This window comes from Perognathus longimembris, chromosome 5 (assembly GCF_023159225.1).
Source record: "Perognathus longimembris pacificus isolate PPM17 chromosome 5, ASM2315922v1, whole genome shotgun sequence".
Lineage (NCBI taxonomy): Eukaryota > Metazoa > Chordata > Mammalia > Rodentia > Heteromyidae > Perognathus > Perognathus longimembris.
Genome location: NC_063165.1, coordinates 41,469,594 through 41,497,231, shown reverse-complemented (window position 1 = coordinate 41,497,231; position 27,638 = coordinate 41,469,594). Strand labels below are relative to the sequence as shown.

At 41.6% G+C, this 27,638-nt stretch overlaps 1 protein-coding gene across 1 annotated transcript in view; it reads left to right on the top strand.

The window, feature by feature from the left end:
* The first annotated feature begins 1,759 nt into the window (after nucleotides 1-1,759).
* The window catches only part of Drd3 (dopamine receptor D3), a 41,471-nt gene continuing 15,592 nt past the window's right edge, over nucleotides 1,760-27,638 (top strand). The window contains 2 exon segments of the mRNA XM_048345986.1: nucleotides 1,760-2,029; nucleotides 20,657-20,769. Of these exon segments, the coding sequence (XP_048201943.1) occupies nucleotides 1,760-2,029; nucleotides 20,657-20,769 (383 nt within the window).

Sequence of the window (27,638 nt, the reverse complement as noted above, 5' to 3'; positions counted from 1 at the left end):
ACTAATAAGCTGTAAGACTTAAGGTAGCTTGCTCACTCAGTAGACACTATGTGGAAAATGAACTATGCAACTTACAGGCAGGGCTAGGAAGGGAAAACAAAGGAAGAGGTGACACTGTCCCAAAAGAAATGTACTCATACCTGACTTATGAAATGGTAACCCCTTTGTACAACACCTTAATAATCACAATAAAATTATATTTTAAAAATATGTTGCTCAGGGGAGGAGAATATTGAAAGGGATGAAACTAACCAAGATGCAATATACTCATAACTGCTTTGCAAATTGGCAACCCCTTTGTACAAAGGTAATATAAAACTAAAACTTTAAAAGAAGATATGATGCTCATTTTTCTGAGACTTAATTTCCCTGTTTGAAAAGCAAGGACATTGGACCGGGTAAGAAGTTGCAAACTGGTGACTCACTGGCCCACGAATATAGCATTTGGGTTTGGAGGAAGGCCACAATAGAAGGCTTAAGCATATTTAATTGGTAGCCAAACTTTTAAAATTAGGATGTTTTAAATAAATTCTACACCAAGAACTTCTTTAAATATAAAGACTATTGTATAAGAACTCAATACTTTGAGATCTGTTCTCCCAACCCACCAGGCCTAGTTATGTAAGGGAAAATGGGAAGCCAGGCAGTGGTGGGTCACACCTTTAATCTTAGCTACTCAAGAGCTACTCAAGGAGATCTGAGAATCGCAGTTCAAAGCCAGTCCAGGCTGAAAGACTGTGAGACCCTTATCTCCAATTAATGATCAAAAAAGCCAGAAGTAGAGCTTTGACTCAAGTGGTAGAGTGCTAGCCTTGAGTGAAAAGGCTCAGGGACAGTACCCAGGTACTGAGTTCAAGCATCAGCCTCAGGACTGGAAAGATGAGAGAGAGAGAGAGAGAGAGAGAGAGAGAGAGAGAGAGAGAGAGAGAGAGAGAGAGAGAGAGAGAGAGAGAGAGAGAGAGACTGAAGAAAGTTAAGAGAGACAAAGGGAAAGGGGGAAGTCAAATGCAGTAATGGATGTAGGAGGAAGAAAAACTGAGAAGGAAGCCAAGAGAAACGGAGGGAATCACTAATACACTATTTGTGTAGTGTTTGGGATGTCAAGCAACACTTTCAAGATCACGCATGTATAATAAATCGTTCTTTTAATTCTCAGGGGAATGTCTGGCTTGCAGGGCATTTAAGGCCCAAGAAACCATTTGGTGCATGATAAGGGGAACATGTGTTCTTCTTACCTTCTCAGTCACTGCCTGTGGCTGTCGGCCCTCATTCCCCAGTTTTCTAGGGAGGAAACAATGGGGCAATGTGCCCAAGTCCCAGAGCTAGGGAAACAGCAACACAAGGGGTCACAACCAGCAGGCGCCTCCCATTCCACTCACAGTCTAGCAAGTTCCTCAGTGACCCTGCATGGCCTTCTACCTCACTCCCTTCCACGCTGCCACAGTCTGCCTTGGTATCCACCCCACTGGCTTTCCTCCTGCCCCTTTCCCATGCCTGCCCTTCCTGCTGCTTGCACTGATGCTTGCAACACTCTCTCAGCAGGCATCTACCAGGGCTGCTTCCTTCTCTCTTTGGTTTTTCACTGTGTCACTAGTTCACACAAGAATACCTGGTACGCAGAAGTACTCGGCCACATGTGTTCACACAGTCAATTAATGCATGCGTTGAAGCCCTCAAGTTTCAAGGAATCTGATTTTACCAACATTGTGTTCTGTTTCCTCCTAGAAACTCTTGGGAGTCGCACCCCTCCCTCTGGGCCATGGCACCTCTGAGCCAACTAAGCGGTCATATGAATTCCTCCTGCGGGGCGGAGAACTCCACAGGTACCAGCCGGACCCGCACACATGCCTACTATGCTCTGTCCTACTGCGCGCTCATCCTAGCCATCATCTTTGGCAATGGCCTGGTGTGTGTGGCTGTGCTGAGAGAACGGGTCCTGCAGACAACGACCAACTATCTAGTGGTGAGCCTGGCTGTGGCGGACTTGCTGGTTGCCACCTTGGTGATGCCATGGGTGGTATACCTGGAGGTGAGTGGGCTTCAGGGATGGGTTGCTCCTGGGCTTCTAGTCTTTAGGGGTCCAGATACTCTCTACAGTAATCTGGGAAGTGGGGAAGAAAGGTGAACTGCTGTCACTCTCCTAATAGTGAGGGAGCTAATGTTGTGAAAGGTGGCCGCCATTCACCCACATCAGAACCAGGGAGCTGGGGAGGATTCTCTTCTGTCCATCTAGCCATGGATTTGAGTGATGGTGCTCTTCCTAGAAATACTCCCTGTGTCAGTGATGCAGGGGGTGAGGGAAGCAGTGCAATACACATCTTCACCCCGGGTCAATATGTCTGGGAGTGAGCATCTGCAGAAGGATATAGGGCAGAGGATGAGGGGGTGAAAAAATACCCCCCCCAAAACTCTCTTAATACTTTAATGAGTAAAAGATAGAGTAGTTTCCAAATCCATCTGACTTCTCTTGATGATTCTGTTGCCCCACCCCCCTCAGTTCCATTCTCCTAGGGACTGCTTCTCCAAAGACTGTGCTACCAAAGGAATGGACTAAACCTTCACATTTAGATTTTGCATGTCTCCATTAATAGTACAGAGCTTTTTCTACACAGATAATGCCACAGACCCTGGAGAATTCTTCCGGGGAGAAACATTTCTTAAATTTGGAAGTATTTTCATTTGAAAGTGCAAAATAGAGTCAGGAGGTGATCAAGACAAAACATCCGTTTGCTAACAAGGAAATAAGGGTGCCTACAGCTGCTCAAAAGCAGATTATTACTGAGAAAACATGCAATTACTATAGAGATTTTTTTAAACACTTTAATATGCTATTAATATTTCTCCTCTGTACTGTCATCCTAAAGAGATATCCAATGAAGGATCAAAATGATGCTATGATTAAGAGAAATTAAGATTCATCAAATTAATATTTCAGTTAATATTAATAGTGAAGATGACAGTTAATTAAGTATGACATATCACGGGAGAGCAAAAACCTTGAACACAGACTGCCATGCCAGCACCCCTATTAAAAAATGGCTGGGAACTAAAATTAGACTTATGATCTCAAAAAGGGCACACAAAGGAAAGAAATAAATACCAAATGAAAATGAAAAGAAGAAAAACAGCTAGTCCGATTGAGCTAGAGCTAAAGTTAAAGAAAGACTGAGGGAGGAGGGGAGAATATATATTTATGCTTCCCAGTTAGGCAAATTCTGATGGTGAAGGATCTTGTAATTATCTTGCCTTTTCTGTCACCCAGCTAGGCTGAGTCATGCTTGAAGTCTTTGATCTTCTTGTTCTGTAGTCCAAACACACAACCTGGCACATGCATGTGCTAAAGAAATATTGATACATGAATGCTTGCAACAAATCTGCTCTGGAATATATATGCACGATATATGCAGTTTCTGTTTATACCATATGAAGCTATATTCATTGATACAGGCAGACATTTTTGAGAGGGGAAATGAACTAACTATTCATTGTTTTCTATTCAATAATAAGGAGAAAGATACTTGAAGCATGTGTTATTTCTGTTCAAGATTGAAGAACTTCAGGTACTTCCATCCAGTGTGAAAAAAAAATAGAAAAAAGAAAAGAAACATAAAGAGAGTCAGACATGGTGGTGCACATCTTTACTCCCAGTATTATGGAGTTAGAGGCAAAAGGATCATGTGTTCAAGTCTTACCTGGGCTATGTAGCAAGAGCCTGACTCAAAAAAGGAAAAGAATGGAGAGGAGAGGAGACAGGAGGGGAGGAGAGAAGAGGGGGAGAGGAAAAGGGGGAGAGAAGGAAAGACAAAGAAGGAAAAAGACTAGTATGGTCTGGTCAAGGATTCTTATTACCAATTGATAAACAATGTCTCTTTAAAGATCAATTAATGAAAACTAAAAAACATTGTTTTAAATAATTTCCTCAGTAACACTAGTCACATTTCAAATGCTTGCTGGTACTTCATGGCTTGTGGCTCCCATTTGGGTGATGAAGAAAGAGGATATCACAAACATCTTTTAGACAGCACTGCTTTCACTGTTCTGAGCCATTTATTGCCCCTTCCCACTGCATGTCCTCATGTCTAAGTTCCTTGTCTACTGGTGCTTTCCATCTTTCAAATCTTAACCATTTCTCCAGAAGTGAGGAACTACCTGGTCCCAGAAAGCATTACCCTCCTCCTGTCTTGGAGGGGCTGCCAGTAACCAAGAGCTTGGTCCAAGAAATCAACAAAGAGATTGAACAAATCTGAACACTAGTGGCTCATGTTTATAATCCTAGTTACTTAGAGAGGCTGAAATCTGGTGATTGCTATTTTTGGCCAGCTCTGGAAGAAAAGTCTAAGAGATTTTTATCTCCAAATAACCAACAAAAAAGCCATAAGTGGAAGCATGGCTCAAATGGTAGAGCACTAGTCTTGAACAAAAATATCCAAGCAAGAGTGTGAGACCCCAAGTTCACGCCCCAGTGCCTGCACCCAAAAAAAAAAAAAAAAAAGCCTTGAGGAAGCAATCTTTCCATTGGGAATTGGCTTTGGGAGTGCCTCATTTTTGTCTTACTAACTTGCTTCAGTCAATGACACTCAATATCTATCCATTATTTCCTTAAAAAATAAAAGGTCTGCCTTAATAAAAGATCAGAAAAGACTTGAAGCAATCTCATGAGTCAACAATCAGTTATGAGTAGTTTGTAGCTCAGAGAACCAAGTCTAATATCCCAATCAGTCTATACTTAGTCTTCATTGTTCTCCTGTCCTTCCTTAGAAGGAGATGAGAAAAAAGGAACAGTGTATGCCCTCCATTATAAGGATTATCAACATATATAAATTCATATGACTCAGAAAAACGTTGCAGAAGTATTACTCATTGTTAACCTGTCCCAATGATGATCCAGTTTGAGCAGCTGCTCTAGTAATTACTTGTCTATACCAAAATGAACAGGGAACAGAGTTGACCACAGATCTATGGGCTCAGGGAATCCCAGGAAGATGGGACACATGGAAAAAGAATACTACTAATAGGGGCTAAACAATTTCATCAAGCCCATAGTCGTGTGTATTTTGATTGGAATGCATCCATCTTCTTTGAAGGAAAATTGGCTCATTTTGCCAGACACTAATATGTATGAGTTAGGAATGTTTGAGCTATAAATGTTGGAAAACTTGGCTAGCTGTGATTTAAACAAATAGGGGGTACTTCTCTCACCATAATTGTGTTGCTATTGATTCAGCTGTCTCATGATATTATTAGGGACCAGTCTTCCCCTCTCCGCCCCCCCCACCCCCGCCCCACCATGGGTCCTGGAGCTTGAACTCGGGGCTTGGGCACTGTCTCTGAGCCTCTCTGTTCTTAAAGCTAGTGCAGCATTACTTCTCGCTTTTTCTGAATAGTTTATTGGAGATACAAGTCTCACGAACTTTTCTGCCCCTGCTGGCTTTGAACTGTAATCCTCAGGTCTTAGCCAGGATTACAGGTGTGAGCCACTGGTGCTCAGTTTATGGACCAGTCTTTCCTTCCTTTTCACTATTTTTGACAAGTTTTTGACTATCTCTTCATACTATCACAGGGTCATGGCAATATCAAAAAGAGGATAGGGGAGAAGAGAGAAAAAGAGAGAGAGTCTAGGAAGACTCTCACTGGTATGGCTCAACTTGAGGCATTTCTCTAAGGGATCTCAGTCTAATTGGCCAGAAGTGACTCATGAAAACTAGTTCAGCTGAAAAGGAATCTAAAAAGAGAAAAGAATAACAACAATAATAACAATATTTAGATTTTACTAAATGAGAAAATGTGGGAGTTAGGAATTGCTGTCACATAATATTGCCTCAGTTGGAATGCACTGGTTTGAATGGTCATTTATAAGAATGACTCTAAAATAGGATTTAGAATACCTGTGAAAAATTGAAATGACACTAAAACTTTCCCACTGAGTTGATGTTAGGTTCAACTCTCAGAAAAAGTACTTTGAAAACTAAAAGTTATGGTCTATATACATGTGATATATAATGGTCTCCATTTTGACATAAATTGAACATTAATAAGCCTCAATCCCAATTTGTTTGAATTGTAACAATGAAATAACTCCCCCACAAATCTTGGGATAGTATAAGCTACAGGTGCTATTTGATCAAGGGTCTAACTCTATTTTTCTGCAATTCTCTAAGCTTGGCCATCTTCAGTATATTAACTTTATCCACAAGTAAAGAGCTTAGCCTTAGGCCACTCATTTCTACAGCATGCCATTCAAGCAAAAAAGAAAATCCAAGCTTCAGAATTTCTTTTTTAATTGATTCATTTGTTGTCAAAGTGATGTACGGAGGGGTTACAATTTCATATGTAAGGCAGTGAGTACATTTCTTATCAAACTTGTTACTTCCTCCCTCATTTTACTCCCACCTTTCCCTCTCCCTATTGTACAGTTGGTTTACAGCATATCATTTTGTAAGTATCACTGTTGCATTGATCCACCTTTTGCCCTTTGTCTCTCCATTTTGATGGTCTCTTTCCCTTCCCTGGTTCCAATAAATATATATATTCAATACCCAGGGTACTGAAATCAGTAACAGTGATATCAGGGGTTAAAAACCTGGGGAAGAAAGACAAAAGAAAGAAACATAATTTCACATGGTATGTTGAACATAACAACAATAATGATAAACCACTTGTTTCCATAACTTAGAGTTCATTTTGCTTAGCATCATCTTATGTGTTCATATGGTCATAGCTATTGAGCTATTGTGACATTCTGCTAGGACTATCCTAGAGGTGTACTAATTATTCTCAATGAGGGAAACCATTGAGTCTATGTTTCTTTGGGTCTGGTTCACTTCATTTAGTATGATTTTTTTCCAAGTCCTTTCATTTCCTTACAAATGGGGCAATATCGTTCTTTCTGATAGAGGCATAGAATTCCATGTGTCTATGTACCACATTTTCTTGATCCACTCATCTACTGAGGGATATCTGGGTTGCTTCCATATTTTAGCTATCGAAAATTGTGCTGCCATGAACATAGGTGTGCTGGTGGCTTTAGTGTGGTCTTGCTTGTAGTCTTTTGGGTAGATACTCAAAAGCAGGGCTGCTGGGTCATAAGGGAGCTCTATGTTTAGTCATTTGAGGAACCTCCATACTGCTTACCAGAGTGGTTGAACAAGTTTAAAATCCCACCAACACTGTAGTGGGGTTCCCTTTTGGCCACATCCCCTCCAGCATCTGTTGTTATTAGTTTTCTTAATAATGGACATTGTTATTGAGGTAAGGTGGAATCTCAATGTTGTTTTCATTTGCATTTCTTTTATAGCCAGAATGTTGAACATTTCTTCATGTATCTCTTGACCATTCTCATTTCCTCTTCAGAGAAGTCTCTTTTTAGGTCTTTACATGCTTGGATTTTCTTTTTTGCTTGAATGGCATGCTGTAGACATGAGTGGCCTATGGCTAAGCTCTTTACTTGTGGATAAAGTTAATATACTGAAGATGGCCAAGCTTAGAGAATTGCAGGAAAATAGAGTTAGAACCTTGACCAAATTGCACTTGTAGCCTGTACTATCCCAAGATTTTCTAAAGCTCTCAGTGGGAGAATTATTTCGTTGTTACAATGAAATTCTAGAATTTTTAGAGGTAACCAGTGCTTGCATTGGACTTGCTGACAGCACTTTTCTTGAACTAATCACCAGTTACAAAAATCATTTTGGCCAATAATAATGCTACCAAGGACTTGGGATGGGCGGGAGAAAATGAAAAGAAACCTTGGTGGGAATGTAAATTAGTGCAGCCACTATGGAAATCAGTATCGAGGTTCTTCAAGAAACTGAAAAACAGATCTACACATGACCTTGCTATTCCACTCCTGGACAAATATAAAAAAGAATGTAAGTCAACATATACTGGCGAAACCTCCACAGCCATGTCTGTTGTAGCACTATTGACAATTATCAAGCTATGTAACTAACCCAGCTGCCCAACAAGCACTAAATGGATAAAGAAAATAGTGATGGATACACAGTGGAATATTATTCAGCTATAAAAGAAGAAAGCAATTGTGTGGCTTGTTGGAAAATGGATGGAGACGAAGTGAAACAAGCCAGACTCAGAAAGACAAATACCACATTTTCTCCCATATGTGAAATATATATTTTTAAAAAAGACATAATGTAAGAGGAAGATGAGGAGGAGACCAGTTTAATGTGATTGGAAGGGAAAAAGAGGTTGGGAGCTGCTTTTCATAGAAGAATATCATATGCACGTATGACTATGTCATCAATAAAGTTCATTTTTTTAACTTGCAAGAAAGTTTTAATAAGGTGGGGAGTTGCAGGTAGAAAAGATAAGAATGAATAATCTAGCCAGGCACTGGGCCTGTAATCCTAGCTATTCAGGCGCCTGAGATGTGGGGATCACAGTTGGAAATCAGCCCAGGCAGTAAATCTGTGAGACTCTTATCTCCAATAAATTACTAAAACAACAACAACAAAAAAAAAAACCTGGAAGTAGTGCTGTGGTTCAAGTGGTTCTGTACTAGCCTTGAGCAAAAGAAAATCGGGGACAGAGCTCAGGCCCAGGACTAGCAAATCATCATCATCATCATCATCATCATCATCATCATCATCATCATCATGGGATCATCATGAGAATAAGTATAAGCAAAGCGTATTATACGCATGTATAAAAATAACACAAAGAAGCCTCTCTATTTGAACAATTTATATACCTCATAGAAATCAAAGTGACTAAAAAGACAAAAAAAGAGTAAGCAACACACCAGTGGCTCACTTACACCTGCAATTCTAGCTATTTTGAAGGCTAAGATTAGGAAGATTATGATTTGAGGATCTCTGGACCATACATGCAAGATCCTTTCTCAACCAATAACTGAATCTAGGGGTGAGCATTTGTTATTCTGAGCCATGTGTGAGGTTAAGATCAGGAGGATAAGAGTTCCAGGCCAGCTTTCAGCTTTTTCTCAACAGGAAAAGCTGAGTATGGTAGTGTATGCCTTTCTTGCCAGCCAGTATAAGTGCCTGAAATAGGTCAATCACACTCTACACATACATTCATGCACATACTGGGCGAGGTAGCTCAAGCTACCAATTATCCTAGCTACTTAGGAAGCAGAGATGAGGATGGTGAGTTCTAGTTCGAGGACAGCCCAGGTAATGACTGGGTGTGGCCTAATTGGCCTATGCCTGTCATCCTAGCTGTTGGGAAGCGCAATGTATGGGCAGTGGCAAGCACACACACCCTCCCAAGAAACAAGAGGAAGTAGAAGTAGGAGGATGGCAGCCACACTGATCGCAGAGAAAAGAAAACTCTACCTTGAAAATAACTAATGTAAAAAGAACTAGAGGTCTGGCTCAAATGGTAGAGCACCTAGCAAGCACAAAGCCCTAAGTTCAGACTCAAGTACCACTACCAGTAAAAAAAAAAAACACAAAAAAACCTAAAAGTTTCACATAGGCTATGTGTTCTTCTCATGAAACACACCAGCATGCCAAGAATTCTTTGTGGAATCTAGAGACTTTAGAAGGCCCAAGGCAGTTGGTGTGAACCGTGGTCAGTACTCATGTGTCAGCATGAACCATGGTCAGTACTTACAGGTCTCATTCCCATCATGCAGGCACATAGGACCTGAACTTGGACCATTACATGCAGGGCACCTTGTAGAGGTCAGGTGCGGAACGTGGTCTTTATTCTCTGTCCTTAGCTCTAGCAGAGAAGTTCAAACAGAACTATGCAGGCCATCTTACAGGCTGTATTTCAAAGTGCTCCTGTCTGGCTGCTCTTTAATTCAGTTTGTGATATTCATTGGAAAACTCTTTTCTATGCCATCCCCAATAGTTTTAGCTCCAGTTTCCTCTCAAGTTTTCAATTTCCTGCTTTACAGACTGCAGTCTGTGAGAAGATTCCTCTCCAAGCACAGCTATCCCATTTTGTTCCACTTGGCGAAGCACCTTTTGTGATGTTTAATGCTCTTATACCAGGACAGAGAGGAAAAACAGCAAGGAAAACACAGACAAGTCCCTAACTTAGGGTAGTTAAACTTACAATTTCTCAACTTCATGAAGGTAGGAAAGCCAGAAGCATCCAGTAGGAGCTATATTCTATTCTTTTGTATTTTCCCTTTATAGCATTAGCGTTTGCACTTGGGGCCTTGTTCTTACCAGACCGTGCCCCCAGTCCCTCAGAAACCATTATTTCAAATGTTGAATTCTCATCTCTCCCTGGGCTACCCACATGTGGCAGGATAGTCCCAGGCAGTGCAGGGAAGCAATCACAAGCCCCAGCTCCCAGCCAGCAGAGCTATCCCAAGAGGATGGAATACCATCCCCATGGTATTTGATAGGTTGGCTGGTTGAAGTTCATTTTCAACTTACAAATCGTTTCAGTTGCGGTAGTATTAGACTCTTGGCTAGAAGTAGCAGGGGTCCTTTGTCTAGTGGATTTGAAAAATGAAATTAACAAATTGAGAGTTTATTGGAGTCTATTTTGAATGAAGAGCACACCAAAGCTGCCACAGGGAAGGATCCCAAGAGAGGGTTGATCGTTGCAAGCCTTCCTCTAGGAGGTCTTTATGAAACTTTTGAAAGAAATTCCTTAAGTTTTGACTATCAGTTACGGATGGGATTGCCCAAGTTGATCTTATCTATAAGACACCTATGTATCTTACATCCAGCCAAGTTGTTGGTTGCGTGCCTCCCTGAAGCAGGTGCTGGCTAGGGGCTTACACAGCAAGCATTCTTTGCTAAATCAGGAAAGTAATCATGCAGTTATTCAGGCCTGCAGGCTCATGCTGGCAAGAGACTTGTGCTATCTTATGAGTAAGGTGCCATTTTGTAATCCTACTTTATGTCAGAGACCTCTGCCCTAACTACTTGCATTTCCTTCTCACTCAGTAGGTTCGGTGAGACATAATCCTTTCATATTCTAGACTCAGAGGTACTTGGGTGCCAATATAGAGAGAAGAAAAAAATTCAAGCAGTAAGAAGTATAGACAGGCAAGCTGGGCATTGGGGATGCACAACATTAACTCCACTACTTGGGGGGCTGAGGCAGGAGAATTCTAAGTTCCAGGCAAGCCTGAGCTATGGAGTGAGGCCTGTCTCAGAAAGCCAAAAAGAAAGAGAGAGGCTGGGAATGTGGTTTAGTGATATAGTGCTTGCCTAACATGCATGAAGCCTTGGGTTTGATTCCCCAGATGGAAGTGGTGCTGTGGTTCAAGTGGTAGAGTGCTAGTCTTGAGCAAAAGAAGCTCAGGGACAAGTGTCCTAGTGCCCTGAATTCAAGCCCCAGGACTGGAAAAAAAAAAAAAAACAAAGACAGAGAGGAAGCAAGCAAAGCAAATATGCAGAAAGGCAGGAAGGCACCAGGAAGGAAGGAAGGAAAAAAGAAAGAGGGAAGGAGGGAAAATTAAAAAGATAAATAAGAAAAAAGAAAGCAGATAAGCAGAACAGAACAGGGTGGGTTTGATCAGGAAAGTATACCCCAAAAAGAAGTGATCTAGGGAAGATGGTGATGAAGGGGGGAGGAGCCTTTGAGCCTTGCAATGATATTGATTATTAAAAATAAAAGAGATGGGGCTGGGGATATAGCCTAGTGGCAAGAGTGCCTGCCTCGGATACACGAGGCCCTAGGTTCGATTCCCCAGCACCACATATACAGAAAACGGCCAGAAGCGGCGCTGTGGCTCAAGAGGCAGAGTGCTAGCCTTGAGCGGGAAGAAGCCAGGGACAGTGCTCAGGCCCTGAGTCCAAGGCCCAGGACTGGCAAAAAAAAAAAAATAAAATAAAATAAAATAAAAGAGATGGGGCTGGGAATATGGCCTACTGGTAGAGTGCTTGCCTCATATGCATGAAGCTCTGGGTTCTATTCCTCAGCTCTGCATATATAGAAAAAGCTGGAAGTGGTGCATGGTTCAAGTGGTAGAGTGCTAGCCTGGAGCAAAAAGAAGCCAAGGGACAGTGCTCAGGCCTTGAGTTCCAGCCCCAGGACTGGCAAAAAACAAACAAAAAATAAATAAAGGAGAGTTTAGCTGTAGCTAAAACAAAACAACAATAAAGACAACAACAAAAATAAAAAACCAGATGACAGCAATTTAATACCTTCTCACTAGAAAAAGAAAGAGATTCTCACCATCTCTGGATTATCATTAAAATCTTAGATTTTTAGAGATGCAGGGGCTTGGAAATTATTCTATCATCTTTCCATTAAGTGTGATCCAGACAAAGAAAATACCTAAATAAAAAGGGTTCCATTGGATGAAGCCTTAAAATCTGCATAGTTACCTAAGGAAGTAGATAGATAGATGATAGGTAGGTAGACAGATAGATAGATAGATAGATAGATAGATAGATAGATAGATAGATAGATAGATCTTTGAGACAGGTTCTCTTACGTAGTCCTGGCTAGCTCTGGTCCTCCGACCTCAGCCTCCTGAGGTAGGTGTGGATTGCCATGCCCCTGGCTTGAAGTCTACCTTTTACATGAGTTCCTCCCTCATTCTTGTGCACCTAAACCTTGACTACAGGCTAACCCTTCTGCTTGCTAAAGATACAGACCCAGGCTGACGTCAGATGTACCAAGTTAGAATTTCCTACAGTGGCCTCAGAATTCTGTAGTAATTGAAAAAACCTGAATTTTAGGCTCCTAAACTCCTGGGCCTCCACATATCAGGTCAGTTCACTCATCCCCTATACACCCAATAAAGAGACCATGGTGGTGAAGAGCAGAAAAAGATTTCTTATGTAGCCATCATTCTCCAGATTACAGACATGATCTTTAGCTTTAAATAGACAAAGAATAGGGGAACGGTATGTATTGCTGCTGAACAATCTTAGTCAAGTATGGCCTGGTTGATCATTATTTCGGTGTTCTGTTTGGGGGAAGCATTGTCATTTCTGGTCAAGGTAAATAAGTCTGCTGGGTAGTCTGTCCTGAGGAAACTGTATTGTCCCATAGGGGAAGTTTGGTCCCTTTTCATAAAATGATGTTATCAATCACTCGTGTTATTCCTGGAACCTAAGATGATTGCAAAATGACTGCAAATAGAACAACCTAGAACAAAAATACATTTAAAAAAATGGAGGCAGGATGCCAAAATTTTTCTCCCTGTTTAGGTTCATTCATGAGCTACAGTAAGAAGTCAGTACTTTCCAGCAAGAGGTTTTCAGCACCTATTACAATTTAAGGACTCATGAGTATGATAGGGGTTTGCTCTCCAACTGTATAGAAATAAAGCCAGGAAAAGCAAAGCACAAGGGCAGTTATAGTAAGGTCACAAAGAGTTTATTTAGCAAGGTAAAAGTAAAGGCTGATTAGGACAGCAAACTCAGAAACCAGTTGTTCACCACTTGGTCACCACTGTTTTGTATTGACCCACCCTCTTTTCCTCTCCTCCTCTTCTCCATAGGCAGACAGACCCTCCTGTGTGCTGTAGCCTCAGGTTGGAGGGCTGCCTGGCTGAGACTTTTTCCCTCAATAGTAAACTGACAGCCCCAGAGCAGCCTCAATTAACCTGGGCGGCCATTTTGTCATCTCCCCAAACAACATTTGAGAATCTGTCACACTCCCGTTTTACAGATGTGAAGATTAAAATACAAAGAAGTTAGAGATCTTTTTCTTGCCCCCACAGCAACCTTTTCCCCCTCAAAAAATAAAAAAGAAAGAAAAGAAAACTTTATAAATGTGGCAAATGTGGCAACAGAGTAGAATGAGAAGTTGAGAAGTAATTCTAATTCTGGTCCTTGGGTATCTCACCAAACAACTAAAATCCATCCTGTTAGTGCACCTAAGGATTTTTCCATCTTATATGCAAATAAAATTGCATTTTTGTTTTCACTAAGCTGAACTTAAGCACTTTCTTCAATAATTAAGGTAGGCATCAATCTCTAGCCAAAGAAATCCTAATGTCACCAGTAGAAACCACAGGTGTTTACATTTTTTTAAGTGATAGGAAGCTGTCAGCATAAGTGATGTGCAAAGAGAACCTAAGATGGAGGAAGAAATCATGAGGTCTCTGAAAGAAAACCTGATAATTAAACTTTCCTAACTTGATCTGGACATCAGTAGTTCAGGCCAATAATTATAGCTACCCTGGAGGCTGAGATCTGAAGATCATGGTTTGAAACCAGCTGGGAGCAGAAGAGTTCATGAGACTCTTACCTCCAATTAACTATAAAAATTTAGGAAATGGGGAGAGAGCTAGGGAAGGGGTGACATTGGCCAGAAAGAAATGTACTCTACCTGATTTATGTAACTGTAAACTCTCTACACATCACCTTTATAGTAATAATAAAAAATTTAAAAAATAAAAGTGGAAAAGCACCGGACATGAGCAAAAAAGCCAAGTGAGAGCAAGAGGTACTGAGTTCAAAATCTAGGACACACACACACACACACACACACACACACACACACACACGAAAAGGTTCCAATAGTGCACCAAAGTCATGGTATGTCCAAAGATGTTCTTGAGTGCCCTACACACCTAAGAATTAATGAAGGGCTTTCTTCAAGCCTAAGGTAGATCTACAACAAACAGTATCTGAAATAGCTTAACAAAACCAAGACCCAAGACCATGAACCGGACTCTAGGGGACAAATGGATCTAATAATTCTATAAATCTCACCTGCTTCTGCCTCATGGGCTGATTCTGGGAAGTACTTAACCCTTTAAGCCCCTAAATTTCCATAAAAATCTATGCCAGGGTGAAAATAATGGCCACTCTCATCCCAGAGACCAATGATTTCAGTCTATTGAAAGTATATTCTTTTACCTGGGCTTATACCTATAATTCTACTTACACAGGAGGCTGAAATCTAGAAAAATGAGGCTCAAGGTCAGCCTAGACAGAAAAATTCTTGTGGTTTCATCTCCAAAATAAGCAAAAAAGCAGGCTAAACATGCCAGAGGTGGAGCCTCAATACTGGAAATTTTAGGAAGAAAATAGTTTATTTTCCAAATAAACTCTCCTGTCAGTTTCTTTCCTGAATCACCTCCTTAGATGCAAGAATTGAAAGAGCTGTATTGACCTTCAGCAACAAAGTCACATTGTAGCTGTTGTGGACATCTTGAAATATTATTTATATTCATTATGACTTTGAAATTAGAGTAATCTAGGATTTGCCACTAGATCTTGTGACTGAATGCATTATTAAAGATGTACATATATTTAAGATACTTTATTAACTGTAATTCAATATAATTGGTACTGTTTGTAATGCACTGTGGGGCTTTTTTTAATTTATACATTCAAAAATATTCCTCTGAGAAAGGATGTGAAGCTGTGAAGATCCATGACATAATGATACTTCAGAGCTGAATGTGGAAGTGCGTGCCTGTCTGTTTTCCCAGCACTAGGAGGCTGAGGTAGGAAGATCCCCAGTTCCAGGCCAGACTAAGCTACCTACTGAGTTTCAGGCCAGCTTGGGTTATATATTAAAACTCTACCTAAAAACACAAAAGAGAAAGAAAAAACAGTAGTTAAAGTGTCTGGAGGTATGGCTGAGTGGTAGAGTGCTTTTCTTGCATTGTGTAGATCTAGATTCAATCCCCAGCACTACAAAAATCAAACAAAACAAAACAAAAAACAAACATACACACAAGCAAAACATAGCCAGTGTGGCAGCACACCCATAATCCTTAGGAGACTGAGGCAGAAGGACTGAGAATTCAGGGCCAGCCTGAGGTACCTGTCTCAAAAAGACAAAAAAAGGGATGTTTGAGGAACCCTGGTTTAGGGACAAATATTTTTGAAGGTATTATTATGCTTTCCAGACCAATGTTCCCCAAACCTCCCAGGCAGTAAGGATCATTTGAGGGACTGATTTGGCATGAGGCCTGCAACTCATTTGTTTAATAAGTGATTTGGGAGGTGCAGCCTTATAATCAGTAAATTTGGGAATTGCTGCCTTAGGCTGTGTCTGTTGAAAATCAATAGCCCAGTCAGTACCTGAAGACTCTTTCCTGCTTACTCCCAACCTTCTGTATTGCCAAAGGGAGTCAGTTATATTCATTAGCAAGTGAGAGTAACACCACCTGGCTGCCTATAATTCTGAAGTGAGTTATTCATCAGAATTTAAGTGAAAAAATCATGTCTCTAAAGAGTCTCAAATCAATCAGATTTCTTTTTTTTCTGCTTTAATTTTTTTAAATCACTTTACCTTTCATGATTTCCCAACACTTTGTACTTAACCTCACTGTCAGCTCTCATCACATTATATTACAGTAATTTTCTTAGCATCTTGTGGACTCTCAGCCCCACCCCCACCAGACACATGCATACACAACACCTCCCACACCCATGCACTATCTCCTGAGGTCCCAAAGGAAAAAAAAACACAATTATTTCAACACAAGACACAAACCAAGTATCAGGCATAGTAGTGCACACCCAATAAATAGTGTCTCTTGGTAAGTGAGTGGACAAAGATTTACTCTTTCTCTCTGGTGCTAGCCGGAAAGTTGAGGTATATGGTATGCTCAGACCTTTGGGAGGGAGAAATATACTAGAGAACTGGTATGAATCCTTAGGCTTTCGTGAATCCTTTTACTAGTTATGATTCCTTAAGCTAACAACACCCCCTGCAACCCCAACCAGGTCCTCCTTTATTTGTAAACTGGACATCATGTTTATTTCATTGAGTTGCTATAAGATCATCTGTGCAGGTTACTTGACATATTCTTAACCCTTTGATGCTCTTTATTGTTATTTACTTATTGTTATTTACTTGGTATGGAGGACTGCTGGATATATATATAATATATGTATATTATATATATACATATATATATATAATTTCCATTTCAAGTCCCACCAATTACTGACTCATTTTAATGAAGAAAGCTCCAGGGAAGGCTAAGCGGTGGCACCTTCTTGGGGATGACTTTAATCATCTAATCGGATTGTTTTCTTCTTGACACTTTGCTGAGATGCAGGAGAGAAGGGGAGTTGGGATGGCAGGTTCTGGAGACAGGGAATCAGCAAAGCCAGAGCAGTCGTTACATTCCGCTGGCCTGGAAGAAGAGGACAACTTGAGAGCTTTGTAGAAGGGCCTGTTAGTCCCAGAGGCAGCAGCCACCATTGTCTTTAACACTGTTGTTTTGCAACCCTGTGGAAAAGGTGATCAGGAAAGACCTCATTCCCTAGGAGGAAGAAATCTTGTCTGCCACACAAAAACCCCTGATGATACCTTGTTTCCTTCTTTCCTCTCTTCTCCAGCAGTTGCCCCTTCCTGAGTGACACTTTCCTATAGCAAGTATTAACTACCTCCATACCCATGTCAGGTCTGCCTTTACTACCTAGGTGCCCTTTGGCAATGGGCTTAGCCTTTCTCAGCTTGCTTTCTCTGCGATAAAAAATAATAACTGTTCTGTCAATGCAAAAATAATGACTCTGCTTTGAAGGAAATAAGAAAACAGATTAATTCTGAGCCAAATATGAATGTTTCAAGTTACCCTACATGATATGATCTACCATGGAAGAAGTGACATGAGTGTTTATAGCCACAGAACAAAGAAAGTCATAAATCAATATATTCAGCTAATACATTGGTGGGGGTGTTAGGTGTGTAACAGCTAAGTGGGAGATCTTTGCTATAGATACCAGATGCTATTTTGTTGTATTCTTAGCTTTAGGGTTGGTGGAGGCTGGAGATGTGCTAAGCAGTAAATTCTAAGGTGTTTACCTAATAGTCATGAGAATGTTAGATTAGATACAAAGGTTAAAAATAAATGGTGAATTTTTTTTTAGGTACTATCATAACCCAAGATGTTGGCTTTCTGCCTGCAATGTTCCATCTCTCCATATTTAGGACAAAAGTCTATGGAATCTTTAGGACAGATTCAGATTCTTCAGAGACCTTCACTTCTGTACTGTGTAACACGGTTCACAGAACACTAGGCACTTAGTAAGCATTCAATAAATTGTAGCTTTTAGCATGAGTACAGAATGTGCCAGTGGTCATTCAATCTCGCAGAATCTATTTGCTCGCCTGCTTCCTGCCCAGCAAGCCATAGTGAATAAGTAAATGATTCTGTTCTCATCAAGTTGGTTAAGTAACAGTTATTTCATCTATCAAATTAGACAGTCCTCCAACAAAATCTCCAAAGCACAATTTCAGTTTTCAAAATATGAAATTTCAAAAGTATGATAGAAATTTCTGGATGCCAGGTAAATTGAAGGAATGGATGATATTGGAAGAGATGGAAGAGAATGATGAATGGGTGACATTGACCAAGGGCACACTGTACTCACAAAATGATATGTTACATTGAAATCCCTTTGTACAACTACTTAAAGATAACTCTTTAAAATAAATTAATGGGGAAAAAAGAAATTCTAGAATGGGTCATATAAGCAAGTAATGGATTTAGGGTAAATTTGCAATAAATGTTCATTATATTCATGATTTTTGACTGTCATGTTTATCTCTAGTTAGTTTACTCAAGAATGCCTTCCTTCTCCAGTTACCTTGTAAGTTCTTCAAAGATGAGTCCTGGGGCATATTTTGTAGAACCTCTTCACGCACATAACATACCCTCCTTTTATGAACTGTTATATCTTCACAAGTACTTCCTTTAGGAATATGTGAATGAATGAATGAATGAATGAATTGAGCTGACTATTGTCTTGTCCGCTTTCACCAATACTATTGTCCTATCCACTTTCACCAATACTCTCCCTGATACACTGTCACAAACACAATTATTTTTAAGTAGTGTTCTTTCAAGTATAAAGCATAAGCTGCACAGTAGACATATTGAAATGAAATTTAGGATACAAAATTTAACTTCAGAGAGAAGCTTTTATAGCATCTGACTGTGCTTGTAATGAGCAGAACTGTCTTTCACTCTCCCGTCTCTCCTAAATCATTGTGTGATTATCACTCTGTACACCAGAGTCCTTACATCTCCCTTTTTAAAAAAGTTTCTTTATTCTCAGTATTCCTCTAAATTTATATTAGGTCTATATTTATATAAAGCCAACAAACTAACATAAAGTAAGCCCACAACCAAGTAAACAAAAAGTGTGGCTTTGTCACACTTGTTTTAATTTTTTATCATTGCTGTTAAACAACAATAAATCTTTGGTTAGTGCAAAAGAGCACCTAGAGACAACCAACTATAGAAATAAAAAAGGAGGCTGAGCAGAAAATAAATCCAAGGGGAAGTTGTTGAGGAAGGAGAAGGACAGATGGCCTTTAAGATGGCAGTGAAGAAACCTGATCACATCAGAAAGAGTCCTGGTGAGAAAAGCTCCTTCCTCTCTCCCTCTTTCCTTTCCTTCTTGCCTTCTTCCTTGACCGTGAACACACAGTGGCATCTGGGAGCAGGAGGTTTCACAGGCTTCTCTTTCACAGCCCAGATCCCCCAGAAAGGCAGCCCACAGGCAGGAGCCTGGCAAATGCCCAAAGCCTCAGGGCCTAGGGATGTCAGTTTGTAGACATTCAGAAGTGACAGTCTCCCCGACAAATCTTCCTGCTTTAATTGGGTTATGTAAAAGTCTCAACAACAACAAAAAAAACCAACAATACAAATTAAGTAACCTAAATTCCTGGTGCTTCCTAAGTGTTACTCAGAGGAGACTATGGAGTTTGGATTCAAATGAAGTATGTGAGATCAGAGCCAGCCTTTCCAGGTAGAGAATCCTGCTCCTTTTCCCTTCCTGAGCGGGGCCTTTCCCTACTTCTGGATGATTGAGATGTGGAATTCTTGGGTCAAAGACAGTCACTTGGGTATGGACTTACTTTACACCAATTTTTTTTTTTTTTTTTTTTTGCCAGTCCTGGGGCATGGACTCAGGGCCTGAGCACTGTCCCTGGCTTCTTTTTTTTTTTTTTTTTTTTTTTGCTCAAGGCTAGCACGCTGCCACTTGAGCCACAGTGCCACTTCTGGCCATTTTTCTGTATATGTGGTGCTGGGGAATCGAACCCAGGGCCTCATGTATACAAGGCAAGCACTCTTGCCACTAGGCCATATCCCCAGCCCCTACACCATTTTTTTTTTTTTTAGATGCTGTTTTGGGAGGTTTCCAAACTTTCAAGCCTGAGCCAGGGGGATTTTTACTTTAGAGATACATTATAAAACAAACCTGTTCTTAGTGTCTTTCCTGCGTGTGTGGTGTGTTCCCTACAAGGCAAGGGGCTTCTGAGAGGCAGTTTCCACATCCCAAATACAGCAGTCACGTGCCCATGCTCTTTTGCTACCAGCTGTGCATTGACAGGCAGATGTGCATCTGTGGGTGGGCACACCACTGAAGCAGGAGGAGGTGCCTCAGGTTGAGCTACATCAGTGACACCCGAGTTTTGATGTGTCTAGGAGTGTTCATTCATGGGCTCCTGGTTCCCTAGGTCTAGAGAAGATGTAGAAGTCTACATCCTTAATAAATACCTTACCAAGGACTACTTGGAGAAAACATAGCAAAATCTGATTTGGAAGAGCCCTTTGAACAGTGATTGTCCATACCTCAGCAATCAGGTTCAGATAGCATGTACAGCCTTGTGTCCATCTGCCCAGTGGTAACCATGGTAATGGTACCAACCACAGGGAGCTGGGAGGGCACATCAACACCTGTAGTGAGCAGCAGAGGGGAGGCCAGAGAGCTGATAGGATTGTTGTTTCTTGGCTGGGACAAACACTAACATCTTTCTTGTCTCCGATCTCTAGGTAACAGGTGGTGTGTGGAATTTCAGCCGTATGTGCTGTGATGTTTTTGTCACCTTGGATGTCATGATGTGCACAGCCAGCATCCTGAATCTCTGTGCCATCAGCATAGACAGGTAGGCTTGGAGTTCCCTTCTGGGCTTAGGAGAAAGGTGGCCTGGAAAGAGGAAGGGGACAGGGAATACAGGCTATGTGCTTGAGACAATGAGATCACTTTAAATAGAACTTGAACTTGCTACATTGTTTCTGTCTGTCTCTGTCTCTGTCTCTGTCTCTCTCTCTTGGTGTCTCTCTCTCTCTCTGTCTCTGTTTTCCTCCTCCTTTTTTTCCTCCCCCTCCTAGTACTGGAGCTTGAACTCAGGGCCTAGGCACCGTCCCTGAACTTTTTTACTCAAGGCTAAATGATGTTCTACTGCTTGAACCAAACCTCCACTTCTGTCTGTTGATAAGACTTTCCTGTTCAGTTTGGCTTTGAACCGTGAACCTTAGATCTCAGCCTTCTGAGACATGAGATACTAGCACCCACCTCTCTCTCTTTCTCTCTCTCTCTCTCTCTTTTTTTTTCTTTTACAAACTTTTTTGTGCCAGGAGAGAAATGGCTGGGCTATAAGCTTTCCCTGTCTTTCCTCTAAATAGGATCCTAAGTTTGCCTTTCTAACATCCCTTGGGACTTTCATGATTTCTAATTGGAAAAAAAAAAGGTAATAGAAAAGGACAAAAGGTGAACTGTGTGGATATGAAATTCTGTACTTGCTTTGCTTTTGATAGGAAATTCTGTACTTGCTTTGCTTGTTGATGGGAAATTCTGTACTTGATTTTCTTATTTGTTTCGGAGGAAAGGGATATACAAGCATGGATATATTTTCCAGGACAGAAAAAGGTTGTTAGCCCCAACCCAGAAACCACTCGGGACGCATAGTAACATAGAAGAAAGAAAGCATTTTAATCTCAGCCAAAGCTGACAGGCTAGCCCCCCCGGGGTAGAAAGTAGCAGCCTGCTATTGAGGAGGCTGAAGGCAAAAGGGGCTGGGAGCAGGAAATCTTCTGTAGTCACAGCTCGACACCGGAGATATCAGACAGCCGGGGCAGGACATTCTATAGGTGATTTATAGCTGGGGAAAACATCCTATATCTGGGACATGGCCAGGACAATACATTCTAAAGCTAAACACAAGAAATAGCCATGGGACCGGGAATGGGCATCCTGACTGCGGCAACAACATGTTGCTGACGTAGTTGGACCGGGGGGGGGGGGGGGGTACATGCGTTTGGATGGGAATAGGCAAATATGAAAACATTCTATATCTGGCACATAACTGGGACAATACCTTTTGTATGTGGGCACTAGAAATAGCCGTGGGACCTGCATAAAGCATCCTGACTGTGCAGGAACATGTTGACACTGTTGGGGTTAAGGGTACATGCAGTTTGGGTGGGAATGGGTGACTGTGACCAGACCTGGTTTGTGGGTGACCCAAGATGAAGGCTGTTAACCTAAAACAGGAGTGACTGTGCTAACAAAGGTAATTTTAGGAAGGTTGACTCTAACCTATAGGTTTCCTTTCAGAGTTTGAGAACCTTAAGTGAATTGTGCTTTCAATGTGGCTTTAGGTTGCTGGAATGGATGTCTGTACTTTGGGTTCTTCTCTACATGTGTTCTTCTGCAGCTATCTTTAAAAGCACTCAAATTCTCTGCCCCTGTTTTGGATCCTTCTTTTTCTCACTTTCCCTTTTTGTTTCCTACTCTTCATTTTTTTCTCCACTGCCTAAGATTTAGAATTTCCATAAGACATCTCTAGGCCCACTGAGAGCCCTGGGAAGGGTGGTCACTCTGAGTCCTCAACGGCCACCCCATCCTTCCGCCTCTCCTCTCCTTCCTAATGATTTTAATATCTCTCCATGGTTCCAACAGACAACCCCAAGCAAGATCTGCAGCATCTATTGATAATTTATTACCTTATGCTAAGCTTTAACATGGATTCATTCATTTCACCTTAACCACCAAGTCTTAAATTCTAATATAATCTTCATTTCCTCCAAGTTAAAGCATTTGCCAAAGTCACACAGCTAGTATGGGGCCATGCCTACATCTGAATTCATGACTACAGGACTCTAAATCAATAAGACTTGTTTGTTAACCCTACCAAATCTCTACCTATACCCCTACAGATATCCCTGCATTTCAGATTCTATTACTACCTGAAGAACGCATTCGCTTCTATAACACCAATTATTGTAGAACTTCAGGTTGTTGTTTTTTAATCAAACACACACTGTCTTGACTTGGTGAACTCTCACTGACAGCCTCTTTGTCTCAGAACATGAGTTTAGTTGTACTCCTTCTCTCTTCCTAACATCTCACACTCAAGCAGTCCCTACTTAGAGTCTGCTTTTGCAGACCCTTTTTTCAAATTCACCTGCACCTTCCTTTTCTTTGCTGTCCCATCCTTATTTGAAGTGCCTGTGACATCACAAGCCCTCAAAAGTACACGCCTCACAACTGTAGCCCTCATGTCCATTACCCAGTTCAGATCCATGGCTTCAGGGCTGGGGATATGGCCTAGTGGCAAGAGAGCTTGCCTTGTATACATAAGGCCCTGGGTTCGATTCCCCAGCACCACATATACAGAAAACATATACAGAAAGTGGTGCTGTGGCTCAAGTGGCAGAGTGCTAGTCTTAAGCAAAAGGAAGCCAGGGACAGTGCTCAGGCCCTGAGTCCAAGGCCCAGGACTGGCCAAAAAAAAAAAAAAGACTCAAATCCATGGCTTCAGTCCTTTTTTGATTTTGATTTTTTTTTATGTGGGTGGTCATGTGTGTAGGTACTGAGACTTCAACTCAGAACCTCCAGTTCTTGCTCTGCTTTCTTGTTCACAACTAATACTCTACCACTTGAGTCATGCCTTCAATCTAACATTTTGCTAGTTAACTGAAGATAAAGTTTTGCAGACTTTTCTGTCTGAATAGGCTTCAAATGTCAGTTCTCAGATTTCAGCTTCCTGAGTAGCTAGGATTGTAGGCCTGAACCATTGCACCTAGCTTGGTCTATTTTTTAACCTCTTCTTTTGCTCGATTTTCTTATATCCTCCTCATGCTCTAACATCTTAATATGTTCTTACACCTGTCTTCATAGGACCCCTCTACACAGTTTGATTTGGGCACCCTGAGCCCTCAGCATGCTTTCTCTGTGCAGCTGGCCTTTTCTCACATGGCCCAGAGCTGTGCCTTCTTCATCAATAACCTGAAACTCCTTCCATGTGCTGAAATGGGAACTCTGAACAATAACTAAAAGAATAACATAAAGAATGGACATGAAGTAAGTGAGAAGGAAAATGAAAAAAAAATATATGTCCACAATGCTAGAAATAATGCCATTGAAAAGTAGTTTAAAAATAGAGGATATGGTTGCCTAATCCCATAAGTATACTGAAAAAAATTAAATTGTACACTGAAAGGGAATTAATTGTGCCATATGTGCATTATATTTCAATAGAGCTGTCAAAAACTGATGAGATAGAGACGTTATAATATTTTTAGCTCTCATATCTAAGCCTGTTGTATAATTTCTGGATTTTGGTACATGTTTGGGCGAATGGGTTATTTACAGAAGTAGTTGGCTGCAACTGTTTTGCCTTATCATCAGCCATGCCACCCCAAACTGTTCTAATAAACCTAGGTCCCTACCACCTGTGAATCTCCCTGCTATGCCTGTTAGAGAGCTTAAGTAAAGAGTATTAAGCTAAATTCAATGGCCTCTGGCTGGAAACTGCCAATGTTTGTTACCAGTGAATGGGCTGTTTCATTGGCTCCTCTTGTTCTTTGGATACAGTCAACAATAAAGATACTGCCCCCAGGTGCTGAGAACCACAAGTAGGAACATAGCAAAGGATGGTTTATTGCAAAGGGAAAGTATTCTTCAATGCTTGCAGTTGGATTACTAATGCCCTGCTCAATGTTGTCAAGGCCCAAAGTTATGTTAGTCAATAAACTTGAGGATTTCCTCTGTATTTCTTCCCCAAATGTATTGATGATTTTGGTTTCCCCTGATGTGGGAAGTCACACACCTGAGCTCTGAAGAAAACAAGGGCAGGGGTCTGTCAGTTTGATCCTCTTTGCCCTCTTAGCACCACCAGCAGAAGGTCAAATAGTGAACATTATGGCCTCAGGGAACGAGTTTGATTTTGTTGTGGGGAGTGGGTTCCCTAAGGATGAAAGACCATAATCTTATATGGTCCAAGCTGAAAGCCATCTTCCATTGTAGGGAATGAAATCTTGTCATGCCAGCATTTCCCAGGTCCGACGCAAGCCTACCTATCTGTCTACATTGGCCTGTGAATATCATAAAGAGTCATCTTCAGAAAGGAGAGGAAAGGATACAAGGTTAACCTGGAAGGAGAGACAATTGTATATAAAATGAGAGCCCGTTCCTGACTATCCTCTTGATCCTCTTGATAGTATACCTGTACACTCCACCTCACACACAGTCACACACACACACCGGGCCTAAAGGAGAGACTGAGGAGTTGTGCCCTGAAGAGGGGTGGTGGGAAAAGAATTTGGCCAGGGCTTCACTTGCCAGATCTTGAGTAGGTCCTGAGGTTATCCTTTGTACAATTTGTATGCCAGAAGGGGGCGCTGTCCTTGATTTTGCAGCAGCCATGGTTCCCACATACATTCATATGACGCATTTCAAATGCAATGAACAAAAATAAAGCTTGAACTGGGTTCTGTTCCATACAGGAAATTTCCCATAACTCATAGCATCCATCTGCCTGAAACCTGAAAGGACAAGCCATGCCTTAGATCCCAGGGACCTCCGGGCTTCTTTTCATTATGGACCTATCCTTGCCAGACCTCCAAATGGAGCCCCCTCCCTATTCTAGGAATGAAAAATAAGCCTCAGAAAAAGCTGCCTCCATTATGCCTCACAGCAGTTTGCAATACACGGCATTAAAATCTGTTCATGTGATGCCAGATAGCTGGTCAATTCATTAGCAAGGCAGTCATTCACATGGACCCTTGGTTTTCACACAATGCCAGTCACCAATCTGACAAACTTGACCAAATGGATTCAGTATTTTTCTTCCTTTCTTTCCTTCTTTCTTTCTTCCTTTCTTTCATCCATTCTTTCTTTCTTTCGTTCTTTCTTTTTGTCATGAAGCCCTGGTCTGTAATAACAGGGTAGTAAGAGATAGGAAAGAAAAGGAAGTGATAAAAAAAAAAAGGGGGGGGTGCTGCTGAAAACAACTAATACTATTGTCATTAGATTCTTAGGCCCAGCTCTAGATGCTTGGATGAAAGCTGCCTTTTCTTTTTGTAAAGAGCAGAGAGGGAAGTCCTCCCTCGGAGCACAAATCCCCACCTTGTGCCTCCATGGCTTCGCAGTAGGTCAACCCCCTCCCCTCCTGCTGCATCCTGGGGTCAGAGCTAACTCAGGGAGATGGCTGAGAAAGTGTCAGAGGAGGAAGAACACAACCAAGCGGTGAAAATTAGAGTCCTCAGAGAGTTGCCCAGGAATAATGCAACCAAATTCATTCACCAGGGAGTTCTTTAAGTGGCTCTCAAATGGCACCCATCACACAGGCAAGCCTCCTCGTCTTTGCAGCAAGCACAATAGGTACCAGATGAGTCACAGGCACCTTGGATTTTTCGTTTGCATCTAAATAAGCACTTTCTATTTGCAAAGGGCTTTCCAGTCATTTGCAAAAAGCTTTCTCCTTCAACAACTCCACGAGGGGAGGCCACAGAACTAAAGATTTATTGAACCCCCTGTCTGACCAAATAAAAGGTGGTGAAAAGCAGCCCTCCCAGAGATCTGGGGCTCATTAAACTCAGGCAGGGGAGTGAGAGTAAGGCCCTCCCACCCAAGCAGGCCTCTTTCCTCCAGCGCCCCCACTCACTGTCAGCTTCCCTAAAGAGGTGCCCTCCTCACTTCCACCCCCATCCCCTTCTCCCACTTTGGGACAGGGCTCTGGTTGGAAATCAATTCCTGCCAGAGAACCAAGATCTTCCATAGATTGACATAGGCTCCCCTGATGCAACTGGGAGTCAGAAGCCAATCACAGTTCACCCATTTGAACAGAATCCTTCTTGCAAAGGATTCTACAGCTTCTGAACTGTCTTGGGACTAGAAACTGACTATTCTGCCTCTGCCACTATTACTTTCTAAATTGCAATGATTAATCTCTTTATTAGTTAGCTAGGGATGGGGCATTAGGGAAGGGACTCTGGCAATGCCAGCAGCCCGCCCCCTATAGGTACAGTTTTCTTGGGCTAAGTGAAACACAATTCTAATTTCTTCAATGCCCTAGCTACCCCCATGCTAATCCTAACTTGTGCGAAGCCACAAGCAACAACATTCAAAATAGCTACTGTTTATTTCGCATGTACAATGTGCCAGGCACTCACATTCTTTCTCTCTAGCCCTCTTGATGCTTCAGCAAGGCAGGTTCCTGAATGCATTTTACACACACAGATTTGGAGGCCAGAATGTATACATAAACTGCTCACAATCACAGAGTGAGTAAATGCAGGACAGCAAGAGGGTAGCCAGCCTGCAATTCTTTTGTTTCTGGGTGCTGGGAATTGAACATAGGACCATGGGCATGCTAGCATGGATGTGCTGAAACACACCCTAGGGCCCTTGTTTACTTTTGTAATTGTTTGAGGATTTTTTTTTTAAGATAGGGGCTCAATGCATAGTCCAGGTCAGCCTTGAACTCATCACCCTCCATCCTCCACCTCTTAAGTGCAGGGATTACAGGTGTGGAATGCACCACGCCCTTAGAAACTGTCTTCCTACTCAAACACAGCTGTGAGTCCCAGAGACACAAAGTCTGGAGCCACACATCCGAGTTTGAGCTTGAAGTCCAGGATCTAGGCCTAAATAGCAAGGGACTTTGGGCAAGTCCATCTAACTTGCAGGGCCTCAGTTTCTTTACCTGTGTAATAAACATACGAGCAACTACCTCAAACAGTAATTAGA